At 41.9% G+C, this 26,879-nt stretch overlaps 1 protein-coding gene across 2 annotated transcripts in view; it reads left to right on the forward strand.

Moving 5' to 3' along the window:
- Positions 1 to 26,879, forward strand: part of LOC126336286 (fatty acyl-CoA reductase wat-like) — a 121,278-nt gene that overhangs the window by 31,246 nt on the left and 63,153 nt on the right. For both annotated transcript variants that reach the window (XM_049999820.1, XM_049999819.1), the window contains exons 3-5: positions 5,366 to 5,614; positions 8,115 to 8,260; positions 13,759 to 13,868. In XM_049999820.1, the coding sequence (XP_049855777.1) occupies positions 5,366 to 5,614; positions 8,115 to 8,260; positions 13,759 to 13,868 (505 nt within the window). The remainder of the gene's footprint in view (positions 1 to 5,365; positions 5,615 to 8,114; positions 8,261 to 13,758; positions 13,869 to 26,879) is intronic.

The following is a 26,879-nucleotide window of genomic DNA, read 5'->3' on the forward strand; positions in this document are numbered from 1 at the left end:
CAGTTTCACTACAGTACACTTAGAATAAAAGATACATAGCATTAAAGTCATTTACTCTAGACCCAGCAATAGCTTAGAACAGTGTAAAATAAATAGTTTTTGTACCATCATTTGTACAATAATTTGTTACAGATGCTCAGTTTGTAATGTATTTCGTCAACCTACATTTGTTATACGATAACAAGTTGTGCAGAAGACATTACAAACATCTGACACCACATAGATCGACAGATCGATAGTCAAATCGAAACCAGCTGTATTTTGACAGCCATCTTGTCCACTGCACTACAGATTTGTTTTTGTGATCGTGTTTCCAAGTTACTGGTACATATGTGAAAATTTGTGAAGAGTGATCAAGAAAGCAAAGAGAGCCACAGAAATGGAAACACCTGAACTCATCACAACCAGACTGCCATGTGATAAGAACGAACTAAATGACTGTGACATCGCCTCTTTGTAGGTTTTCTCTTCATCCACAGGTTAACCACAGCATTTATGAAAAGGCTGTTTATAATCCGCATGATCCTACTGCGAAATTGCTTTTATAATGCCATATAGCCTGATCATGAGGTATACCCTCGAAACATGACACACAATAAATAAATAATACATTAGTTAACAATTTTTGTTACTGGTAGAGGTACTGAGAACCCTTTATATGTTATTTCTGTAGCTGGTTCCTGTCTGAAAGCGTTGAAGTTGGGCCTTTTGTTAGATTTTACGAAATTGTAGCTCGAGGTAGTGCATTGCCTCCTCTGTTACTATTTCCATGCCGAACTGGATGTTGTGGTGTATCTTTCTTATCTGTTGGTGTAATCTGCTTATATGTTCGTGTGATTCATCTGTGAGGTATATGATATCTACATATTTGTGTCCATATATTATATATAAATATATTTGTTACCATTACTTCTACAAAAATTTTGTTTTCTGTGCGATTCATTTGGGTATCTGCTTGTATGTATGAGATTGGTCTTACTATTGGTAGAGCTTCCTTATGTAGATTGAATGAACTGTTAAAGTGAATGAAGTTTTGTTCAGTGATCACTTCTATTACTTGTATAAGTTCTTTTATAGTGGTTTTGGGACTTCTGCATTTCCTCTCAGTTGTTATCTTACAATATTCATTGTGGTCACAAGTGGGATTGAGGTGCACATGTCTTTCATGTCAAAGAATACCAATTTTGTAGCCGATGTGATGTGTGTATCTTTTGCTTTTTGGATTAGCTCTAATTTTGTAGTTGATGTGATATGTGTATCTTTTGCTTTTTGGGTTGGATCTAAGGAGTTTTCTTTTATATTTCTGTTATACTCTAGCTTGAAATGTTCTTTAAAGTATTTGTGTGCAAACTTTGTAATGTTATTTGTGTGAGCACTGTTTAAATTAATAGCTGATCTCATATCTAAGCGGTTTTTATGTAAGTTGGGTTAACTTCTGACCACTGCTGCTGCTGGATATTTTGTACTAAGTGTTGTTTCTGTTTTTTGTGAGTGCAGTTTAATATCTTTTAAAGTGTTATCCACCTTTTCTGTCTATTCATTAGCATTAACCTGTTGTGTTTCTTTTTATAACTGTTCCTTTTATAGTTAATACAACAATTTTTTTTTTAAAAAAGACGGCTACAAATAAGATTAACATTCAGATTTGTCAATGCAGAAGAAATTAAGAACTGTGACAAAAGAGAAAGGTAAATTCAACAGTTCAGGAATGTATAAACTATTATGTAATAGCTGCAGCTCTAAATGTACTGTGTTGGCTGCAAGAATCAGGTACAAAGTTCATGTAAGAGTACTGAAGACTGAACATAACCATTTCATATCGCTGAAGATTAGATGGATAGATCACATAACTAATGAGGAAGTATTGAATAGGATTGGGGTGAGGAGAAGTTTGTGGCACAACGTGACCAGAAGAAGGGATCGGTTGGTAGGACATGTTCTGAGGCATCAAGGGATCACCAATTTAGTATTAGAGGCAGCGTGGAGGGTATAAATCGTAGAGGGAGACCAAGAGATGACTACACTAAGTAGATTCAGAAGGATATAGGTTGCAGTAGGTACTGGGAGATGAAGAAGCTTGCACAAGATACAGTAGCATGGAGAGCTGCATCAAACCAGTCTCAGGACTGAAGGCCACAACAACAACTACATCTGCAGAACATTTAATAAAAGAAAATCACCATCACACTGGAATAAAAACAGATACGGCACTCTTATGGTGTAACAGCAAAGAATGGGAATGCTCACTCTGCTGGAAGATAATTTCATAGAGAAGGCCATAAAAATGTCAATGATCAAAACAGCAATAACAGAAAACTATTATTCAAACTGCGAATATAAAATAAATAAACAGAAGAAAGGAAATTACGAAAATAAGGGAATTTAAAAAAATTACACACACAAACACTCACACACTGCCGTATCACCTACACATACTCCATCCCTATCTCAAAACTTCATTTCATTCTCCACTCCTACAGCTCCCATGATCCCCAAGTCAGTCACATGAGTAAGCAGTGCAAGCATGTACATATTATGCAGAAGGTAATATTCAGTATGTGCCTTTCATGCATATAGAACAACAAATGGTTGCATGCTGCATGCACATGAAAAATGAATATAAATAAAAAACACAACGGTATAATTAGCGATAGAAATAGCTAGACTCAAGCAAACTGCCAAGGAATTCCTGCAAAACTTATATAGATAATTTTGTATTTATTGTAGACCACTGGAGATGCAAAATATGAATCGGAAAACATGAGTGCTATACAAGAGAAAATTTCAGTTACATTAGATGTAAGTTTTCTTTTATTTATGACATAACATAATTTCTTAATCTCCTTCACATTTGCACCTCCCATCTAAGAGCAGGTAGCATTCTTTATCATTTTGCATTATTCTTCTAATTCTGCGATCAGCTCACTAGAGAATTATTACCCGACCACAATATTGTTGCACTTGGCGTCAATGTAACGCGTTGACGCTACATTGAACCAATACAGTGCTGGAAAGGCATTGCGGTGTGAATGATTTCAAAACAGTTGTGCGTATACTACCAAGTCTTTCAGCGTGTCTTTGAGAAATATCCCGATAAAAACTCACGACAAACTGACTGAAGCACCCCCACTCCGAGGGCAATAATAATATGGTCGACTAATACTCTCATAAGCGTTTGATGGCGTAAAAACCACAATGCAAACAGCTGTATTTTGAATTATGCATGGTATGGAAGGTATGCTGATCACTGGCGTTGCATTGCGTTCAGTGATGAATCCAGGTTCTTCGCTCTTCCAGATTATCGTCGTCGGTGTGCATGGCGATGACATGGGAAGAGATCCCTTTCTTCCAAAAGACGATGTGTGACACGAAATCAGGTATGACTTCAGGTCACGTCTGGTGGTGATTGAGAAGTCTGAAGTGAGAATGTTATGTCACATCCTGTGTTCTCCTGTGCTACCTTCCCTGTGACGATATCTTGGTGCCATTTTTCAAGAGAACAATCCTCTTCCACGTATATGCCTCTATGAACAGTGTGAGTGGTTTCGAGGTACTCCCATGGCTAGTAAGGTCCACATATTTGTCCCCAATGCGACTTCTGTGGGGCCAGCTCATATATCAACTCAGTCCCTGCGCCAGTTGTCAGGAAATGAGGAGCCAGTTCCAACAGTTGTGGGTCAGCTCGCCTCAGGAGAGGATACAACGACTTTATGACACCCTTCCCAAATGAATCAGTGCATGCATCCAGGCCAGTGAAGTTTAATTTTGTTCCTCCTCCCCTGCTTAGTTTTTCATTTTCTTTTGTCAGGCAGTGCATTATTTATATTTACGCTTCTGTTGTGTACGTAGATCCGCGTAGTCAGCGCGTACACAAAATTTTGCTTCCGCCGATCCGCATATTAGTATGTAACGCAGGAAATGAGATTGCTGCTAACGTAGAACCTTTTCTCCTCGCGGATCACACTCGCGCAGTGATACCTGAACGCTCGATGTATTATAACGAGTGTACAGACCTTCAAATAGTCAGTATGCATTAGTCTGTACAAGTCTGCATTTATCTACACCTGTCTGTACCAGTCTGCATTAGTATGTACCAGTCTACATTTGTCTGTACCTGACTATAGTCATGTTTCAGTCTGCGTCTAATAAGATTACCATATTCCATGAAGATTAATGAATAGACACTTTATCAAGTATCAGAGATATGTGAGAATAAGATTAACGTACCAAGACCAAAGGAACTTCAGATTTTCAATTGTAAATAGCATCCAGAATTAAGTTAAGTAAGGTTTATGATTGTTATTAATTTAATAAATGTGTGTGAAAATTAATCAAGTTCTGTTTAAAGTTGTTCACCGTCAATCTGCTACCCTAAGCGTGCAGGTGGCATTTCTATCGTGTGACCTAACGGCATAAGATAAACACGCCACGATCAGACCACGAGACATATTGCTGAAACTCGCCTACTTCGTTGGAGCGACAAGTCAAATAATCTGATGGTGTGTGTACCGAAGGTCTTACAGTAAGCACACCACACCTTCCTAAGGTTGTAATTTGGGCATGTACACAAGGCTATTGCAAGCTGACGTTCGTCCATCAGGATTCTCTGAATTGTAATTAAATCAGTCTGTTGTTAAAGGTAACTCACACAGCTCATAAACTTCCTATTCCTTACAAACTCAACACTTGTTACACCTCTCGCTGCGACTAATGTTAATTTAACCCTAAAAATCTGAATACTTTGTTCACGAAAATGGCATACACTTCCACGAAATATAGTTACACATTCCGTTTTGTAAGACAGTTGTTTTGGATGGAACACTATTTGTTCAGAACCTGAAAACAATTCGAGTAATTCCATTGTTGCATCGTCCAGTAGTAGCTAAACTGCTCAAAAGACGATATACAGGGTGGTCAGAAAATGTGGTAAATGCTTGTAGGGATGTTGCAGCGCAGGTTGTACTGAGACATAAATGTTAAGAGAGACATCCGATGCGTTCCGCCGTTTCCGAGTTATTTAGCACTGAAGTTAGCCCACCAGATCGTCGCGCGCGTAAATTCAAGTTTCTGGTAACAAGACAAAGCACTTGTTGGGCAACACCGCCCCTGGTAGGCCGCTTGAATGCGAGCGCACGACGCCACGATTGGCCAAATTCTATGCTAAATTACTCGGAAACGGAGCAACGTATCGAATTTCTTTCTTAACGTTTCTGTCTCAGTACAACCTACCCTGTAACATCCCTACAAGCATTTCACACATTTTCTGAGCACCCTGTAGAGACCAATTAATAATACTTTTGTGTTACATCCTACCCAGAGCAAACTGTCGCTCCAAAGCAAAGCGCTTTACTTGTACTGTCCTCAGATCTTCAGCAGGGCTCGCCAGGAGTGTCCTGACTACCTACAGAAGGTGGTACCCATACCGGGCGACTGCGCTCAGCCAGGCCTGGGGATCAGCGCTGCAGACGCTGCTGAGCTCACCAGCAAGGTGTCTGTCGTCTTACACTTGGCTGCCACTGTCAGGTTCGACGCAGACCTCCGGACCGCCACCGTCACCAATGTGGTCTTCACCAGCGAGATCATCGCACTCGCCAAGCGTATGCCCAACCTCAAGGTGAATGGTGGCTCAGATTAATCAGGTACATGCTGTCCTAGTTCCGGTTATCTTAATTCTAAGGTGCAGTATGCCCAGACTTATTCAGGGTAAAGCATATTTATCCAGCTACTGATGAGGAATGGAATGGTGAACCTTATAACTATTAAACTTTGTTTAGAACGATAAATCATTTAGTCAGTTTTAGCATTCATAATTGTAATATACAAATACACCCATGGTCATACATTAATGATAATGCTGATACATGGTGAAACAACGCTCTGGTTGGCGGTTTGCAGGTTTAAATCACCTCGGGATATGACCATGCGGTGTATTTGACCTGCGGTTGTCGCAAGGTGGCACTGGCAGCAGTCCACACACGCAGAGGTGTGTTGGTGCATGTCAGAGTACGGTGCACCGAGTAAGTGTGCAGACGTTTTTAGACGTGCTAATGGTGACTGTGGGTTGAAAATGGCTCGAAGAACACATATTGATGACGTTATGAGGGGTAAAATACTAGGGTGGCTGGAGGCTGGTCAAACACAGCAGGTCTTAGCAAGGGCCCTCCGTGTGCCACATAGAGTGATCTCAAGATTTTGGCAACGATTCCAGCAGACAGGAAACGTGTCCAGGTGCTGCAGTACAGGACATCCACAGTGTACAACACCACAAGAAGACCCATATCTGAACATCTGTGCCCGCAGACGGCGACGCAGTACTGCAGGTAGCCTCGCTCGGGACCTTACCGCAGCCACTGGAACAATTGTCACCAGACACACAGTCTGTAGACGACTGAACAGACAGGGCTTATTCGCCCGGAGACCTGCAAGGTGCATTCCACTGATACCTGGTCACAGGACAGCCCGTCAAGCCTGGTGTCAAGAACACAGTACATGGTCATTGGAACAGTGGTCCCAGGATATGTTCACAGACGAGTCCAGGTATAGTCTGAACAGTGATTCTCGCCCGTTTTTCATCTGGCGTGAACAACGAACCAAATACCAATCCCTTAATGTCCTTGAAAGGGGCGTGTATGAAGGTCGTGGTTTGATGATGTGGGGTGTGATTATTATGCATGTATACCCCTGCACGTCTTTGACAGAGGAACTGTAACAGGCCAGGTGTATCGGGACGTCATTTTGCACCAGCATGTCTGCCTTTTAAGTGGTGCAGTGGGTCCCACCTTCCCCCTGATGGGTGATAGCACATCGCCCAACCGAGTTGCCATCGTTTAGGAGTACTTTGAAACAGAAGATATCAGTGGAATGGAGTGGCCTCCTTGTTCTCCAGACCTAAACCCCATCGAGCACGTCTGGAGTGACCTCCGTCGACATATCGCTGCACGTCTTCAAACCCCTATGGCACTTCATGAGCTCCGACAGGCACTGGTTCAAGAATGGGGGGCTATACCCCAGCAGCTGCTCGACCACCTGATCCATAATATGCCAACCCGTTGTGCAGCCTGTGTGTGTGTGTGTGTGTGTGCATGGCGGTCATGTCCCATATTGATGTCGGAGTACATGCGCAGGAAACAGTGGCGTTTTGTAGTACATGTGTTTTGGGACAGTTTTCTCAACTTATCTCCAATACTGTGGACTTACAGATCTGTGTCGTGTGTGTTCCCTATGTGCCTATGCTATCAGCGCCATTTTTGTGTAGCGCCACGTAGTGGGGCACCACATTCTGCAATTACCTTAATTTATGAGCACGAGTGTAAATCTCCCTGTTCATGCCTTTCTCGTAGACTAGACTATGAAAAAAAGCCTTGGTTGATGAACTGCAGTGCAGGCACCAGATTTAATTACGTTAATTATTTCTATGGAAGTGTTTAGAACAGACGAAATGTAACTACTGCGCCCTGAAAAATAAATTAATTGAAAAACAGCATGCCACAGTTAAGCTAGTCGTGAGTGATAATTGGCGCCCAAGGGAACAAAGTCAGTATACGGATTTAATAAAAAAATCAACAGAAGTATTGTATGTCAGCAGACCAAAATATTTGAAATACGTTCTTTTTAAATAACTTATAGTCAAAAGAACGTGATCAATAGTAATAGCTGGCCAACTCCACAACTCATTCGCAACGGGAGCTCGCCGTAACACTCCATCACCAGCATGATTTGAAGGGACGATATGCTACTGGTTAAGTGTTGACAACGCCTCTGGCTGTTCGCTATCAGGTGCCAAACCATCACGATATCGCGACGGTGATAATCACTAGTCGTATCAACAAATGAATGTAGCCTTTCCAAAGACAGCAGACAAATGCTTTTCCAAAGACAGCAGACAAATGCAGACCAAGATTAGTCAGAGTTTGCACAAAAATTAAACCAGGAGAAATGCACAAACCTTAGCCTTATACCGCTGTACTTAGTGCTGAAATCATCTCCTATGATGATTATTAGATGTGATAGTGGGCATGAGTTGAGAAGGGCGCAGAAGAAATAACTTTTAATTTCCAAGAAGTATAACATTTATAAAGGCGTCCAAGAAATTTAGCGTAATTTCTTGGTTGCAGGCTCTCGTCTACATGTCGACGGCGTACTCGAATGCCCCCAGAGACGAAATCGACGAGAAGTTCTATCCTCCAGAACTGAGCGCTGAAGAGCTAATAAAACTGGTCAGCGTCATGGACGACGAACAACTTGCGCAGCTACTACCTTTGTGAGTGATTAACTTTCGAATATTTCTGCTCTAGAGGGTGTTATCAGTACGTTTTATCAGCCTACATGCAGCCCTAAACTATACTTTTTATGCTTATAGAGAAAAGATGCTCTAATGAACACTTCTTTTTTACACTTGCTGTACACATATGCTGCCAGTTTTTATTATAGAGGTAGTGAAGGTAACAAAATCCTTCACTTGAGAGGTAGCATAGTTCTTGTTAAATTTACCATTAATCTCATCTCTGTTACATCTAATTGTTTTTGTCCATCTTCAATTTACTCAAAGTATATATTCTGTACTCATTATACTGCTCATTCCAATCAACAAGTCCTGTAATTCTTCTCGATTTTACAACGATTAGTCTTTCTGAACATCAACTTTGGCAATCTACAGTTTGCTCTTTGAGGTGAATACAGATGGAAATGTTATCGCTGAAGTGCGTATCACTGACCATTTGTCCAGTGAGCAATATCAGTGAGCACATGAAAGCATTTTTTTGGAAATTTTGGAAAATTGTGGTACGTTCCTATGGGGACAAATTGCTGAGGTCATCGGTTCCTAGGCATACACACTACATAATCAAATTTAAACTAACTTACGTTGAGGACAACACACACACCCATGCCGGAGGGAGGACTCGGACCTCCGACAGAAGGAGCCGCGCGAACCGTGGCAAGGCGCCCAAGACCATGAGGCTACCCCGTGCGGCATGAGAGCATTTTGTGAGGTCTATGGCAGAGAATGCTTTAGAAGAGGTGAGGTTCTCAAAATCCTCATAATATATTACGTGTATTAAAATCTCCGCAAATAGTGAAGTTTTAGGAGAACTGCAGAAGAAGATCACTGAAATCCTAAGAAACTGTGTACTCATTATTTGCGCGTAAGGAGTATCCAACAAGCCTAGTGGCGTCCTAAAAGGCGCAGGCCCTGTTGTAGCAACTGCCTGCAATTTAGTGTTGAGGAAGAGAAGCAAGGAGCTGTATTCGTAATTGACGCCTAGGTCATGTGAATACTCATACGTCGACACCATCGTTTGATGGTCTGATGGGTTTGTATATACCCCTTTATGTTTTTTGTTTGTTCATGTGATTTTTCTCTTTCAGTGCCACTAATAGTCGAGATATACATTTCGGAATACTGCTGGCTATATTTTGTTGCAACCTTGCTTGAGGCCTGGCTGCATTATTGGTGCCCTCAGTACTTTCTAAGACTGGTCTTCTTGTTACTGCTATGGAAACAGTAGTTTGTTAGCTGCTACTCTTGCAGGAGCATGTATTCGCGCTAACGCCGTTTTTGTGAATTTGTGTAGACATGTCGACCTTTCTTAACCAATAAGACAACTGATGTCATGAACGTGGCTGGTTACATGGACTTGTATTACATTCGTACCACAGCAAAGGATAAGTGCTTGGTAATTTTAACCTCTTCATTCTTTTTTTCCTTCTGAAATATTTCCCAGCTTCGATTCCATGATATATGGTTCACGCTGTGTTTGGCCATAGTATTGACATTTAAAACAGCAGTCGGATTGATGTGTCCAGCATTGGCGAATCAAAGGCCATAATGAACGAATCAGACTTTGAAACTCGCCACCGATGCACATCATTTACTCCATCAGATAATTCGATGAGTGACTCTGGACTATCTGCAATCATAACATCAAGGCTTGAGGCAACACTTCTGGATTAAGGCATGGGCGGGCAACTGTACGAATATATTCTGGCCCACGGAAGAAATTCATGGAGAGAAAGAAAAGTGCTCGCATTTTCGTAAATTTCCATCGACACTCGGCTCGCCTCGATCTTGTAGCAAATGATGCAATTTGGCGGTCGCTGAATTTGAACCACAAAGAGAAACACGTTTTAGTCTGAATGCAAAGTTACGGCCCATTGCTGATGCGCATGCGGAGAATGGGGAAAGCAGCTCAGTACTTTGAATGGGTGCTGGGAGAAATATTTTCGCCTCTGGATCAGCGTTGACAATACACACGTTACTTAATACGTTCTGCGTGCGTCGGTGATACACACTGATAAATCTCAAACGTTGTTACTAGGCGAGAATGGCACGAAAATTACCAACTACATGCGAAACATGACATTCTAAACATCAGCAGAGGAACTTGCTGAATAAAACAGTTGTCAGTTAACGGTTCATGCATAACGTATTATTCTAGTTTTGTTAATACCGTGTGCCTACACAGAGTTTGTTCGCAAAATGTCCAGCAGTCAGAAGAGAAAAGCAGATGCTGAGTATGGACAATCCCAGGCAAAACGGACTGACAAGGTGAAATTCCCTAGACTCATTAAACAATATTGGTGAAAAAGCAAAACAATGGAAAACATATTTCTGTCTGTTTTTGCCAATTCGCTTTTAAGTGGTAAAACACACCCCATAAGTTAATTTGGCATGATAGATTTGGAGATAATATCTTCGAAACGATGATATACAGAAAAATGTTCCTGATATGAAAGTTGATATGTAATTAACATTCATAAAAACTGTATAACTGAATATTGTAATAATATGGAACTTTGTAATAACATGAATTTTTTCAAAATATTCCACCAGCATTAATTAACTCTGAAAAGTGAAAAACTTTTGTTGCAATAGAAATTAAAGTAGTTTTCGAGCTACATATCTCCATGTATAAAAAACGGGTTTCTGAAACACCGTTTTTGGGAAATATGCTGTATACAACCTGCTGTCAGAGTATTTTCAACAAGCCTAGTTGAAATATCTAAACCTTCATTATTGGTCTAGTTATTAATTTTACTTAATTTGTTTTGTGTCTTAAATATTTTGTTCTGCACTTTCCATCTATATTTTTGTTTATTAGTTTACCATTCACATACATGTATTTTGCTAAATGAAAATAATAAGTAAAATATTATTATGATAGAAAACCATTTGCTATAATGATAATCTGTAAATAAATCTCAAAACATTAAATTTTTTTTACACTATACTCATAAAATCAATGATATTTCTTCACAGCATACACACAACAGAGAATATAAAGGAAACAAAATTAAGTAGCATTTCAAATTGTCAAGAATGGTCTTCTAAATACTCTGATTTGTATCAGGCATCTTACATGTACACTGGTAAGACATGGCCAGACAGACCTGATTATATTCTAGGGACTGCAGCTTATTTGTATTATTTCTCAAGTGAAGATTGACATCAAAATCATTCAATTGAAATAGATTTGCAAAATTCTCACAGAGTTCTTCCAACATCGAAGGCTATGTCAGTTCCTGTGCCATTGAGTCCTTTAGGATGATCCAATGGCCAAGTTTTCTCCTCAGGTATGATGGTCAAAATTGTTTTTTCACATTGACCTCCCACCTTTCCATAGTTTTAATAGAAACTAATGGTGAGTTTCGACTGAGAATGTCGTTGTGAGAGCATCAATCTTGGTAAACAAACGTCTGATCAGCTCAAAGGATGTTTGGAACATGTTTTCTTTCCCATTGAGTGAGAGGAATCTGTATTATTGTTAAATTCTTAGAGCTGTGAATGTGGAAGAACCATAGAGAACATCGTACCTGAGGTCAAAAAAATTGATCTCATGATCGCAAGGGGCTCAGTTGCACAGATACAGTCATGAGATGTGTACAGCTTTAAATGTTGGAAGAAGTTGGTGAAAAGATTTTCAAATCTAGAATTTTTGAATGATTTTGATGTCAGTCTTTACTTGAGAAACAGTATAATTAAGCTGTAATCATTAGTACATAGTCAATTCTTTTCGCCAAGCCTTACCAATGTTCTGAAATATGCCTAATACAAATCTGGATATTTTGAAGATCATTGGCAACAGTTTGAAATCCTGCTGAATTTAGTGTTTTTTTTGTTTCGTCTGTCATGTATGTTATGCTTAGATATTTCATTAACTTTTTGTGTATGGGTTGAGTAAACGTTATTTTTAATCATTTATTTGCAGGTTATTATTATTGTAATGATTTTGCATCATGAACATGAGATATTCACAATTTTTAATTAAAACAGTATGCATACGCAAAACGGTGAATCAATAAACAAATAATGAGTGTCAAACGTCAAAAAAAAATCAAAATACAAAATAAATTAAGTAAATTAAATAATGGCATCGTTCCCCTACGCTCTGTCAAGCAGCATGAGACTTCATTTCAAATTCCCAAATAACTAGATAAATAATGAATGTTTAGATATTTTAGATAGATATGTTGAAAATACTTTGACAGCACATTGTGTACAGTTTATTTTGCAAAAATGATATTTCAGCTTTATTAGACATGGATGAAATTAGTTCGAAAGCTTCTTTAATTTGTATTGTAACAAAAGTTTTTATTTCTGAGTAATAATTAAAGCTGGTGTGATATTTCGCAAAAATTCAAATTAATACAAGACTCGGTTATATGGTTTTCAAGAACTTTAACTGTTATACGACAAACTTCTTTTATATATTGTTGTGTCCTCCAAACGTAATATGTCAAATTAGCTGTTGGGGTGTTTTTTACTCCTTAAAAGTAAAATTGTGCACAAACAAAAAATATTTAATGCATTTTATCGCTTTCTCTACACACCTGCTAAGTTTAATGAAGATCGTTTATTGACGCTTGGGTATATTCACTTGCGAGTATTACTTCTTCATCATGAACAAAAGAAAACCTGTTTACTTGTTGTGTGGTGGAGCACAATCTGTTGTGAAGGAATATAACAAGAGAAGGCATTTTTTACGAAACGCGGTGCTCAACAGCAGCTTACAGGCAATAACGAAAATAAAAAATTAAAGTACTCCTTTTTTTCTTTCGCCCTTGTCCCGCGCCTACAGGAGGTTAACATTGTTATGAACTAATGTGGCGTAGTTAATTCAAATCCCGGAAGTGGCGCACTTATTCATACGGCTATGTAGGCGTGTATAAGACTAAAATATTTGTTTCCAATTTGGCAACTCAAGTCGGTATAGTTTGTTGTGAGGGAACACCTTCGACCGTAAACGCCATACGTTTCGGTGCGTTACCCTGTAAGCATCAACATCGCGTGCACTACAGTTCTGACTTCAGGCATTAGAAGCGCTGTTGTCGCATCATGCAACGAGGCGACTCAAGAGCTTCAGGAAGTATGTAAGTCACGCACGCGTGTCGCCGGAAGGTGCATACCACGACTTTCGTCACTTCCGTGTATTCTGTAACAGTTCTTTCCATGTATGTTCCAAGTTTTGTCGAGCAATGTTAGTTGACATCGTATGAAAACTACTTTCGTCCTTAAGTTTTGCACACCAGTTTAGCACGGTGGTTACAGAGTCCACGTGTGTGCAGGACTAATTACAATGGTGTAATCGCCAGCTGTTCAGGTTTAAATAAGAGTGAGATATATAGGCAATAATTTAGTGTGCACTAGTTTTCCAACGTGACTCCCTTTGTTCAAATCCTGCTAAGATTTCTCACTCGGAAGATTTATGTTAATTCAAGCGCAGATTCAGTAGGATTTTTCTGAATGCAAATATGTTTCAGGATGCTGGGTGATTGGCCCAACACTTACACCTTCACCAAAGCAATCGCTGAGGATCTAATACGCACTCATGCTGCTGGACTACCCGCCTCAGTCATCAGGCCTTCCATTGGTAAGTTCAATATAATTTTGTTCTCGAATTATAGGATTACCTTCATCCCTAAGCAGACAAATTTCGTACCTTTAGCTACGGTTCAGAAGTACTCCTCAGCATACATGTACGGCTATTTAACTCCTTCTAATGCAGCCGAAGATACAAATGTTAATCTTACGTTGTGCAAATGAAATACCTGAACCAACGGGTTCATTGCCGTGAGTAAGTATTTTCTTCTAACACGTTTAGGTGTAGTTTTTTGGTGTCTTGTGCCAAATTTCTAAATTATCCTGCATATGGCCTGATTCATGTTTATCGGTGGTGAGACGACTACCGAGGGCAATGTTGTTCTGATCATATGTATGATCTCTAAATCGAACTGCAAGGTTCCAGCCACTTAATCTTCTCAGTTTATTTTATGAACATACGCATTAGAAGAAAAATAAATCTTAATTAACTGTAAAAGATAACGACAGCTGCAACATAATGCGGAAAATTATTTGAGACTGAACTGGTTACTTTGAAGTTGTCCAAGACTTGATAGCGCAGCAGCAGGGCGAGTGGGGCGGGCTGACCACAGGACGCTGTCCGCCTGCTCCACCGTGTGTTTGCAACGTCCAACTCCACAACTGAAAACGACAGCCGAGAGACGGCGACGACACCGTAGCCGACAACTCTTTCTATGTGAACGAGTTACTGCCCTTGCTGTTTATTTTAATGACAAGGTCATTACTTGTATACTCAACTCACGAAAAGAAAAAGAAATTTTAACAAAGCTATATTAACAACTAATGCTGAAGGGGAGGGAGGAGGGGGAAAGTTACGTTGATACTAAACCATCGTACAGTTTACCACTCCACATTTGATTTAAGTAGTAATAATAATAAATCCGTCTTCCGGCCACGAGTGGCCATCCGACCGCCGTGTCATCCTCAGAGGAGGATGCGGATAGGAGGGGCGTGGGATCAGCACACCACTTGTTATGATGGTATTCTTGACCGCAGCCGCTACTATTCGGTCGAGTAGCTCCTCAATTGGCTGAGTGCACCCCGAAAAATGGCAACAGCGCATGGCGGCGGGATGGTCACGCATCCAAGCGACGGACACGCCAAACAGCGCTTAACTTCGGTGATATCTCGGGAACCGGTGTATCCACTGCGGGAAGGCAGTTGCCACATTTGATTTAACGAATGACTAATTAATGTATAATGCAATAGTTCATGACGATTGTTAGGTCTTCAATGGTATTGAACAAGTACACGAAGGTAACAACAGTCATGGGATACCTCCCAATATCGTGCCGAACCTTTATCCGGTGTAGTGCAGCAACTCGACGTGGTAAGGACTCATCAAGTCGTTTGAAGTCGCCTGCAGAAATACTGAGCCAAGGTGCTATTACAGCCGTCTATATTTGCGAAGGTGTGGTCGGTGCAGGATTTCGTGCACGAACTGACCTCTCGATTATATACCTTAAATGTTCAATGGGATTTTAGACGGGCGATCTGGGTATCCAACAATTCGCTCGAACAGTCCAGAGTGTTCTTTAAATCAACTGGGAATAACTGGGGCCCGATGACATGGCGCATCGTTGTTTGGGAACATGTAGTTGGAAACTGGATATTTGTGGCAAGTTCTTATGGGACCAAACTGCTAAGGTCATCAGTCCCTAAGTTTACACACTACTTAACCTAACTTAAACTAACTTACTCTAAAGGCGACACACACAACTATGCTCGAGGGAGGACTCGAAGGGGAGAGCCGCGCGGACCCTGGCGGCTACCCCGCGCGGTGATCATGTAATCCATGAATGGCCAAACATATCAATATCCAGTCAACAATCAATTAAATCAGACGAGAGAACCCGCTCTTTTCCCTGCAAGCACAGCCCGCAACATTACGAAGCCACCGCCAGCTTGGATAGTGCTGTGTTGACAACTTCGATCCGTGCCTCTGTTAGATCTGCGCCATATTCAAACCCTACTATCAGCTCTTACCTACTGAAATTGGGACTCATCTGACCAGCCCACGGTTTCCCACTCGTCTGGAGCCAAACCGAAAGGTCATGGGCCCTGCTTGGTGGCTCATTAACGCTAAATTTCGCTGTACTGTGCCAATTGGAACCTTCGTAGTACGTCTCACATTGATCTCCGCGGTTATTTCAAGCGCTGTTACTTTTCTGTTAGCGCCAACAACTCTATGCAAACGCTGCTGCCCTCGGTCGTTAATTGAAAGCCGTCGGCTGCTTCGTGGTCGGTGGCTTGGGAGGGGGGGGGGGGGGTAGGGAGGAGGGCGGTGACAATGTCTGAAATTTGGAGATCTCACCACGTTCTTGACAATGTGGGTCTCGGAACTCCGAACTTCGTAACAATTTCCGAAATGGAATGTTCCATGCGTTTACCTCTAAGTACCATTTCGCGTTCAAATTCTGTTAATTCTCATCATGCGGCCATAACCACGTCGGAAAGTTTTTCACGTGATTCGCCTGAGTACATGGAAGAGGTACGCCAGTTCACTGATTTTTCGTACCTTGTGTGCGCGATGTTAACGCCGTATGTAAGTGGGCATATCGCTGCACCATGACTCAGTGTATATGTTTGTGACTACAGTCGCAATGTATTTGTTTTGTCCCTGACAGACCTAATTGAAAAGCAAGTATGATGACTGAGAGTTAGGGGATGGTATAAGGATGCTAATTGTGTATAGGATCCAGTAGCCAGTAGACAAATAAACTGCGACTGCAGACATAAACGTACACTTTCTTTTAGTACTGTATTTCTTGCTGTTTCATCGACAATATGTTGGGAATATCTAATGGTATGTTACTTATTTTAATTTAGCTCGTTCGGATCTGGATTGGGACAATACAATGGATTATAGTAACGAATATTAAATAGAGATTGATAAAATATGTTTCATACAAACTCTCGGAGCTTGAGAATGGCTTTTTCTGCCAAAGGTCTGTTTATGTATTTTTAACCATGTTTCTTCTCTCTGTCTTTTCCCTAAAATTGGACTTCGTAATAAGACAGCAGCTGAAGACGTCGGCGAGATTCGCGACCGAGCGAGGTGGCGCAGCGGTTAGCACACTGGACTCGCATTCGGGAGGACGACGGTTCAACCACGTGTCCTGCCATCCTGATTTAGGTTTTCCGTGATTTCCCTAAATCGCTCCAGGCAAACGACGGGATGGTTCCTCTGAAAGGGCAAGGCCGACTTCTTCCCCGTCCTTCCCTAATCAGATGAGACCGATGGCCTCGATGTTTGGTCTCTTCCTCCAAACAACCAACCAACGAGCTTCTTGCTTAGAAGTACGGAACATTTGCCACCCAACAATCTTACAATCATTAAAGATACAAAATAAAATATGCATAACTTAGTAATAACAGTATATTGTGAAATAAATCAGAACTAAGTTACGACACTTACACTGAAACTTGCATCATGGAGTTACGAGTGCCGACTGGTTGCAACTCGTGAATGTATTAATAAATTAATGTAGTATTAATGGCGGTGTGCTAAAATGCGTCCGATCTGGACAAGACCCAGAAAACCGGAGGTGCCTCATATTCCGCCAATAATCTTACAATCAAAAATCTTCTAATGTTTCCAGCGGCTGCATACAATATCTATACAGCTGTGCACTATATCTATGGCTCAATTACGTTTTCTGTTAATAAAAGTTCCGCCTGCAAATGTGCCTATAAAATACCATATTAATTACAAAACATCCTGTTTTATACTCTGTTGTAATCGTAAATTTTACGAGAGTTTCGTAATATAAGGTTAAGGTCTGCCTAGTATAATTTTAGTCATACGTTGAATTGTTTTTAACAGCACAATTGTCCATTTGGTTTTTGTAGAATACTTTTAACGAAATGATCGTAAGCAGTATTTTGAAATGATTGTGGACGGTACGTTCAATTTCAGAGTGAGAGCTCCAGTTCATTATTTTTATGCAAAACATTATGAAATGGCTGTATCTTGATTTGTAGACGTTAATTTGGTTTTCAGTTCAAAAGTCCGATTGTATTTGACGTCACCTAACAACCACTGACTATTATTCCAGGTAGGTTGCCACAGTATGCGGCATCAGTCTGTGGTACAAGTGTACATGTGAAAGTGACGTGAGACAGTGTACCAGAGATTTTGAAAGTAGTATGTCTCCATTTCGTTTTATGCAGTCCATTGTTGTGTTTTCCTTAAAGAATGTTACTTCTCTTTTCTTCCGTTTATCTGACACATTTTGATGATGGCTGTACCCGAACAGCTTTAAGGCGCATATTTTCTAAAAACAAATAAAGTATTAAGAGTGATAAAGACAGGGAACTACACTGACGAGCCAAAGTAACTGGTACACCGGCCTAATATCGTTTAGGGCCCGCGCAAGCACGTAGAAATGCCACAACACCACGTGGAATCGACTCGACTAATGTCTGAAGTAGTGCTGGAAGGAACTGACAATGAATCCTTCAAGGATGTCCATAAATTCGTAAGAGTACGAGGGGACAGAGATCTCTTCTGAAGAGCACGTTGCAAGGCATCCCCGATATGCTCAATAATGTTCATGTCTGGGAAGTTTGGTGGTCCGCGTAAGTGTTTAAACTTTGAAGAGCGTTCCTGGAGCCACTCTGTAGCAATTGTTTGCTGTGGGGTGTCGCATTGTCCTGCTAGAATTGCCCAAGTCCGTCGGAATGCACAATGGACATGAATTGATGCAAGTGATCAGGTAGGATCCTTAAGTACGTGTCACCTGTCAGAGTCATATCTAGACGTATCAGGGATCCCATATCACTGCAACTGTATACTCCCCACGGCATTACACAGGCTCCACCAACGTGATCAGTCCCCTGCTGACATGCAGGGCCCATGGATTCATGAGGTTGTGTCCATATCCGTATTCGTTCATCTGCTCGATACAATTTGAAAGGAGACTCGTCCGACCAGGCAACAGGTTCTTAGTGATCAACAGTCCAATGTCGGCGTTGACGGGCCAAGGCGAGGCGTAAAGCTTTGTGACGTGCAGTTATCAAGAGCACAGGAGTGGGCTTTCGGCTTCGACAGCCCATATCGATGATGTTTCATTGAATGGTCCGCAAGCTGACGCTTGTTGATGGCGCAGCGTTGAAATCTGCATAATTTTCGGAAGGTTTACACTTCTGTCACTTTGAATGATTCTCATCATTCGTCGATTTTGCCATTCTTGCAGGATCTTTCTCCGGCCGCAGCGATGTCGGAGATTTGATGTTTTACCGTATTCCTTAAATTCACCTTACACTTGTGAAATGGCAGTACGGGAAAATTCCCACTACATCGCTACCTCGGAGATGTTGTATCCCATCACTCGCGCGTCGACTGTAACACCATGTTCGAACTCAAATCTTGATAACCCGGCACTGTAGCAGCAGTAGCCGATATAACAACTGCGCCAGAAACTAGTCTTATATATGCATTGCCGACCACAGCACCGTAATCTGCCTGTTTACGTTTATCTGTATATGAATACGCACGTTCAAACCAGTTTGTTTGGCGCTTCTGTGTGTGTTAACAATTATTTTTCGTCATACCCCGCGTCAATGACAGTCAATCACGGTCACTCAACACGCACTTACGTCCCAGTTGTGACTCTGCGGATGGTATCTTTCGGCCTTCCCTTTGTGCGGTATGAATCTTCGATACGGCGCTTCTTCACACACCGGGCACTTGGCTACCTCGGGTACGAAGCACCCACCATTGAAGTACAAGCACTCTGGCCAAGCCGGCCGTTGTGGCCTGGCGGTTCCAGGCGCTACAGTCTGGAACCGCGCGACCACTACGGTCACAGGTTCGAATCCTGCCTAGGGCATGTTCTAGGGATGACCTCAGAAGTTAAGTCCCATAGTGCTCAGAGCAATTTGAGCCACTCTGTCCAAGTTCGAATCCACTTGGCTCTGACATAATGTACTCATAAGCACTCGGAATAATATTTTAGCCACTGCTGACACTTGCAAACATTTAGGACACTGCACAGGTGCCGTTCGTGGCCAAATACTGCAGCGCAACTTGCAGCCATGGGTAGAATCTGCATTTACAGTAAGTTGAAGCGTGTATTTCGCGTATTGTTTCCATATCTTAGTCGCAACCCGTCTATGCATGAGAACATAGACTATCGTCACGTCTTTCGCAGAATAAATACACTGAGCTGACAAAAGTGATGGCGCTGCGGTGTGCACATATACAGAAGGCGGTAGTGTTGCGTGCACAACGTATAAAAGGGCAGTGTGTTGGCGGAGCTGCCATTTGTACTCAGGTCAATCATGTGAAAAGGTTTACAACGTGAATATGGGCGCACGACGGGAATTAACAGGCTTTGAACGCGAAATGGTTGCTTGAGCTAGAGGCACTGGTCATTTCATTTCGGAAATGCAACATCCGCGATCTGCAGTGTCGCGAAGATGCCGAGAATACCAAATTTCAGGCATTACACCTCACCTCACGTACAAAAAGGGGCCGACGGCCTTCACATAACGACCCAGAACGGTGGCATTTGAGTAGAGTTGTCAGTGCTAACAGACAAGTGACACTGCGTGAAATAACCGCAGAGATCAATGTGGGATTACGGAGAAAATACTAATTAAGATAGCTAGGCGAAATTTGGCGTTAATGGGCTATGGCAGCAGGTGACCGACGTGCTCGTGGCCATATCGGTTGGACCCTACACGACTGGAAAACCGTGACCTCATCAGAAGAGTACGATTTCAGTTGGTAAGAGCTTACAGAAGGGTTCGAGTGTGGTGCAGACCCCACGAAGCCACGGTCCCAAGTTGTCAACAAGAAGCTGGCGGTGACTCCATAATGGTGTGGGCTGCGTGTATGCGTAATGGACTGGGTCCTGTGGTCCAACTAAACTGATCATTGTGTGGAAATGATTGTGTTCGGCTACTTGGAGACAATTAGCAGCCAAACAACGATGACTTCTTATGGATGACAATGCGCCATGTCACCAGGCCACAATTGTTTGCGACTGGTTTATAGAACATTCTGCACAATTCGAGTGAGTCGTCTGACCACCCACATCACGCGACATCAATCCCGTCGAACATTTACGAAACGTAATCGAGAGGTCAATTCGTGTACAAAATCCTGCACCGGAAACATTTTCGCAATCATGGACGGCTAAAGAGCCAATGTGGCTCATTATTTCTGCAGGAGGCTTCCAACGACTTGTTAAGTTCATGTCGTATCAGGTTGGTACAATACGTAGGGGAAAAGGAGATCCGACCCGCTATTAGGTTGTGTCCCATGACTTTTATCGCTTCGGTGTATAATCACAATCTAACCAAAGGTTTAGTGGCTTTCACCAAAAGTCGGAAACATCATAAAGAACGTTAATTTCACTCGCTGCAATCGTCAGGACGCCGAGTACTCACACATCCGTCCAGTTCTGGGTCCGACACACCACTCGCCGTCACACAGCCCTGCAGGAAACACATAATGCAGCAAATATGACACGACGGGGCTACAAGTGGCGCCAGTAGGACCACGCGCGCTCCCTCACGGAAACCCCTACGACTCATCCAGGGAAATCTATAACTTTACAAAATAGTCTTATTATACGAGAAAAAAGTAGACCTTCCACCCATCATGACCCTCGTTTTTCCTTAAGTCAATGACTGTTGCAACTGCTATCATCAAGGCTGTTTAAAAGATTGCCCCGTATTACACGAGATTCTGTACTTCCAAACTATAAAATTAAGCACTACAAGCAGACTTCCTGAAATATGGGCCGTTTTACTTTTGTCGATAATAAATAAGTGGTGTACGTTGTCTTCTCTACTAACATCCATTTCTCAAACACAGAACATACAACATTCAGCATCATTTCACAGAATATCGTCTTGAGGTTCTGCTGCCATCCGAAGAAGATAAATGATTTCACTAAGGTGACAAAAGTCGTGGGTACCCTTAATATCGTGTCGTATCTCATTTGCCAGGCGCTATGCATAAACTACATGTTATCAGGTGTTCCCCAGGGAAGCGTCCTGGGACCTCTACTGTTCCTGATCTATATAAATGACCTGGGTGACAATCTGAGCAGTTCTCTTAGGTTGTTCGCAGATGATGCTGTAATTTACCGTCTAGTAAGGTCATCCGAAGACCAGTATCAGCTGCAAAGCGATTTAGAAAAGATTGCTGTATGGTGTGTCAGGTGGCAGTTGACGCTAAATAACGAAAAGTGTGAGATGATCCACATGAGTTCCAAAAGAAATCCGTTGGAATTCGATTACTCGATAAATAGTACAATTCTCAAGGCTGTCAATTCAACTAAGTACCTGGGTGTTAAAATTACAAACAACTTCAGTTGGAAGGACCACATAGATAATATTGTCGGGAAGGCGAGCCAAAGGTTGCGTTTCATTGGCAGGACACTTAGAAGATGCAACAAGTCCACTAAAGAGACAGCTTACACTACACTCGTTCGTCCTCTGTTAGAATATTGCTGCGCGGTGTGGGATCCTTACCAGGTGGGATTGACGGAGGACATCGAGAGGGTGCAAAGAAGGGCAGCTCGTTTTGTATTATCGCGTTATAGGGGAGAGAGTGTGGCAGATATGATACACGAGTTGGGATGGAAGTCATTACAGCATAGACGTTTTTCGTCGCGGCGAGACCTTTTTACGAAATTTCAGTCACCAACTTTCTCTTCCGAATGCGAAAATATTTTTTTGAGCCCAACCTACATAGGTAGGAATGATCATCAAAATAAAATAAGAGAAATCAGAGCTCGAACAGAAAGGTTTAGGTGTTCGTTTTTCCCGCTCGCTGTTCGGGAGTGGAATAGTAGAGAGATAGTATGATTGTGGTTCGATGAACCCTCTGCCAAGCACTTAAATGTGAATTGCAGAGTAGTCATGTAGATGTAGATGTAGACATTAACAAATCGCTACAAGTTCCATGTGGAAGAAAATGAGCCATGTTGCCTCTATAGCAGTCCACAATTCATTTTCCGTTGCTGCATTTTGTACACAAACTGACCTCTCGATTATGTCCCGTAAATGTCCGACTGGATTTTTGTCAGGCAAAATGGGTGGCGACATTAGCGCTCGAATTCTCCAGAATGTGCTTCAAACCAGTAAAGAAAAATTGTGGCCTGTTGACATGGTATATTGTCATCCATAAAAATTCCCTGGGAACTTAAAGTCCATGAAACTAGGTTGGCAAGGCGGGTGCGACCCAAAAGTGTGAGCCGTGACATCAGCTGATGACGAAAGTGAGTGACGTCAAGGGACGTCAGCTGATGACGTGATTGACGTCATTCAAGATGGCTGCCGTGACGTCAGCTGATGACGCGAGTACCGTTACCCAAGATGGCGGGAAACCGCTACGCCCCCCCCTGGCAGGGAGTTAGAACTTTGGAGGGAAGATAGGTCAATTGGGCTACCTCTACTAACTTAAGAAAATGGCTAAAAGAAAGGGCACTTGGGCTGTCTCTACTAACCTAAGACAATCGCGGGAAAGAAAGGGCAGTTGGGCTACCTCCACTAACTTAAGTCACTTGACCGTCAGCTATTCCTTGGAACTAGTGGGAATAGGACTGACCTTGTGCCAGATATTTTATTTAAACAATTCGAGGCAGTAACGCTATCAAGTGTGTTCGCCATGGGTTAGTGGCACGTCATCTTGGAAAATGGGCGGGAATATCGAATTTTGCTGTAAGAACTTACCCTGGAGCTAAGGAGAGTATGGTGCTGCCCCCACTACAGGCTGGTCATGATGCCATTCAATTCGAATATAAGTTGTTTAAATTTGGGTAAATTTGTTTAAATATGTATACAGCTGTTTAAGTTCATTATCTACCTACAGCATTAGTTCGATGTTTCCACCAAAAGAGGCTGAGATATCAGTGCTTGTTGAGCTGTCGGTGTTCAGTTAGTGAGATGTTGGAGGGGGGGGGGGGGTGTTAATAGCTGTATTACATGAACTCATTTAGCCAAGGAGTGCATACACAGCTAACTGCACAAAGAATCGAAGCGAGCATTAATGCTTGAGCATCTCAAGAGAAAGAAAACGGTTCCACAAATAAATGGTTTGCATTAAAGATGCAGTACACAATGCGTGGAAACATCTGTCTCTGTTGGAACTGTCTGTCATTTCTAAAACCTACATATAAGCTCCCACCACACAACAGACAGCTACTTCCGATCTACAAGACGAAAGAACTGACCTAATTCACGAATTCACTGCTACAGGGCGCCTCAATAGGTCACAAAATGGTGCAGTTCAGTCCATAGGAGGATGAAGACGTCACGTGTTTTCTCAGCTGCAGCCTCCTCATCCCCCTGTAGGTCTGGAGGGGAAAACTGCCAGGAAATGGGATCAGCCTGTTCTGGGCTGCTGGAGAGCGGAGTGAACGTACTTTAGTTATTTTTTTAACAATTTATTTAGAGACAGATGCCACCTAGTTTATTTACTACGCTGTTACAAAAGACTCATCCTGCCGGTGGTCTGGAGTGTTAAAATTGATGTGAAAAAGAAATAAGCCTTTTCTTAGCTGCTGGAGAGAGAAGGCGTGTACTTCATTTATTTTCTTAACAATTTATTTAGCCTATGATTTCACCTAACTTATTTACAATACTGATGCAAAACACTCATCTTGACATGCTTGGAATCACAATATGCAGTTAACAGACCTGGAAACTACTCGTAAATTCTGCATTACGCTGATGATCAGAGACGCGAACAACTCGTAAATTACCGAAATAATCCAGTACACACAATACAGACGTGCAAACTACTAGTAGATCACTGAAATAATGCATACAAACACGCTCACAATGCTTAAACACCCGGTAGTAATTCTGTGCACAAACACTCAGTGCATGCTAAAAATGCAACCTATCGGCGAAACGGACTCTGATTCTACTGGATGGAAAGCCTAGGTGCACCCCGTTACAAATGGAAACTGTCCAGATGCCGGAGAGGATGGTTAGGTTAGTGTACTTTATTTATTTTGTTTGGCAAATTGACTAAATTATCCATGCTAATTACTTAATTAATCACAAAGATCTGTCCTATTTTCACTAATATAAGCATAGCGCTGCACAAGAACGATTTAAAATCGCAATAACTAACTACACCATTCAACTGGTCTTATCCTGCTAGTAAGAGAAATTCCCAGTACTTCTCGAAACTGACGCTAATTTCCTTCGTAATTACATAATTATTCACAAAGATCAGTTCTCATTACACAAGTAAAGTGCTGCACAAGGACGGCTTAAAATCACAAAAACTAATTATACGATACAACACATGTTATCCTACTAGGAAAAAAAATTCGTAAATATCTATCCTAATTACGTAATTAATCACAAAGTTCCGCCATAAGTACACAACTACATGCATAGCACTTCACATGAATGGCAGTGCTACGCTAAAACTGTCAACTACACCTATCCTCCTAGTCTTGGACCCAGCGACAGAAACTCTCAAATCTACCCTTCATCTACAAACTAGGGGGGAAAAACGTGCAACAGACTAGATCCTGGTGTTGGTCAGAGATGAGTTTAAAAAGAAAAGTGTATTACCTGCAAACATATACATCTATCCCTATTTGAAGTCAGAGTTCACTACACACGCCTGCTAAAAACCGCCCTAAGCAAAGTCAATACACACTATCACTGCGGATGGAAAAAGAAAAGCATCACAGTACTGGGGGAAATCGTCGTCCTAAAAGACTGCATTCTCGTCAATATACAATCACAACCTATGGGATGGAGCTACCGTGCTGAAAGTGCTACAGCCCTTGCAGCTGGCTCCCCAGCCGAAAGCATCGCCGAAATGCCTCATGGCCGTGCTGGCTGGCGCCAAGGCGAAATTCCCGGCCAGCCATTACCTGCATCGTTACGAACACCCGCTTCGCCAATACGGTAATAGGTATATAGATAACAGGAAGGCTTTCTCCCAGATGCATCATGTTCATCTAAAGGTATAGTGACGCAACTGTCCCTAGGGGCTCCGAGGTACCACTGTCACAAGCCTCAACGCCTCTCGTTCTGTTGGAAAACACCTTGTTTGACGTCACGTAGTATGCTCGAGCAGGGACCGGACGAGAGCCACAGTAACAGCCGTTCTGCACTCAGTTATTTATTTAACATCCACTTGACTCCTATAATAAAGAAGCGATTAAATAAAACATTCCCATCCATAGTAAATGTCGTCTTTCCACAAAAATAGACAATGTCCATTTTGATTTAGTTTTATGAGAAAAATCGGTATAGTTTTTCCATGTTCGGCTGAGAAACTTGTCAAGTCTGTGAATACATTTACGGGGAAACTAGAAAAAGAAAATAGACCAAACCGATATTTTCACTCACGAATACAAACGTCAGTTATGTAGCAGATTCCAAATCACCCCCTACAATTTACACAGTCAAATAAGGTCTTTCTCATATCTAGAGTACCAGCCAATGTTTCTACCACCTGCTAGATGCACACAGCACATTTGATACTCTTTCAACTCAATTAGGAAGTCAAATGCGAAGAGGCAGTCAACGGAACAATTTACATATGGCTCTGAGCACTATGGGACTTAGCTTCTGAGGTCATCAGTCCCCTAGAACTTAGAAATACTTAAACCTAACTAAGGACATCACACAAATCCATGCCGAGGCCGGATTCGAACCTGCGACCGTAGCGGTTTCGCGGTTTCAGACTGTAGCACCTAGAACAGCTCCACCATCCCGGCCAAGGTAGGGTAAAATCGCGCAGTACAAACACAACTTCATATTGAATCTTGTCAAATTTCCATTTGATCATGAATCCTGTCCAACACATGCTAAGTATTAGTTCGGCATTCGGTCGTGTAGTGGACAATGCGGTTAAGTCAACTACTTTTTTGCATTGCAATCACCCTCTCCATTTGAACGTTCCCTGTCGTTAGCAGGAAACATGAAGCATTCCCACCACAGGCCACGCATAGACATAATCATCCGCGACACATGCATATATACAAACATACAGAAAACAGAGCAAAGGCTCTCCAAATGTGGAGGT

This window comes from Schistocerca gregaria, chromosome 2, assembly GCF_023897955.1.
Source record: "Schistocerca gregaria isolate iqSchGreg1 chromosome 2, iqSchGreg1.2, whole genome shotgun sequence".
Classification (NCBI taxonomy): Eukaryota; Metazoa; Arthropoda; class Insecta; order Orthoptera; family Acrididae; genus Schistocerca; species Schistocerca gregaria.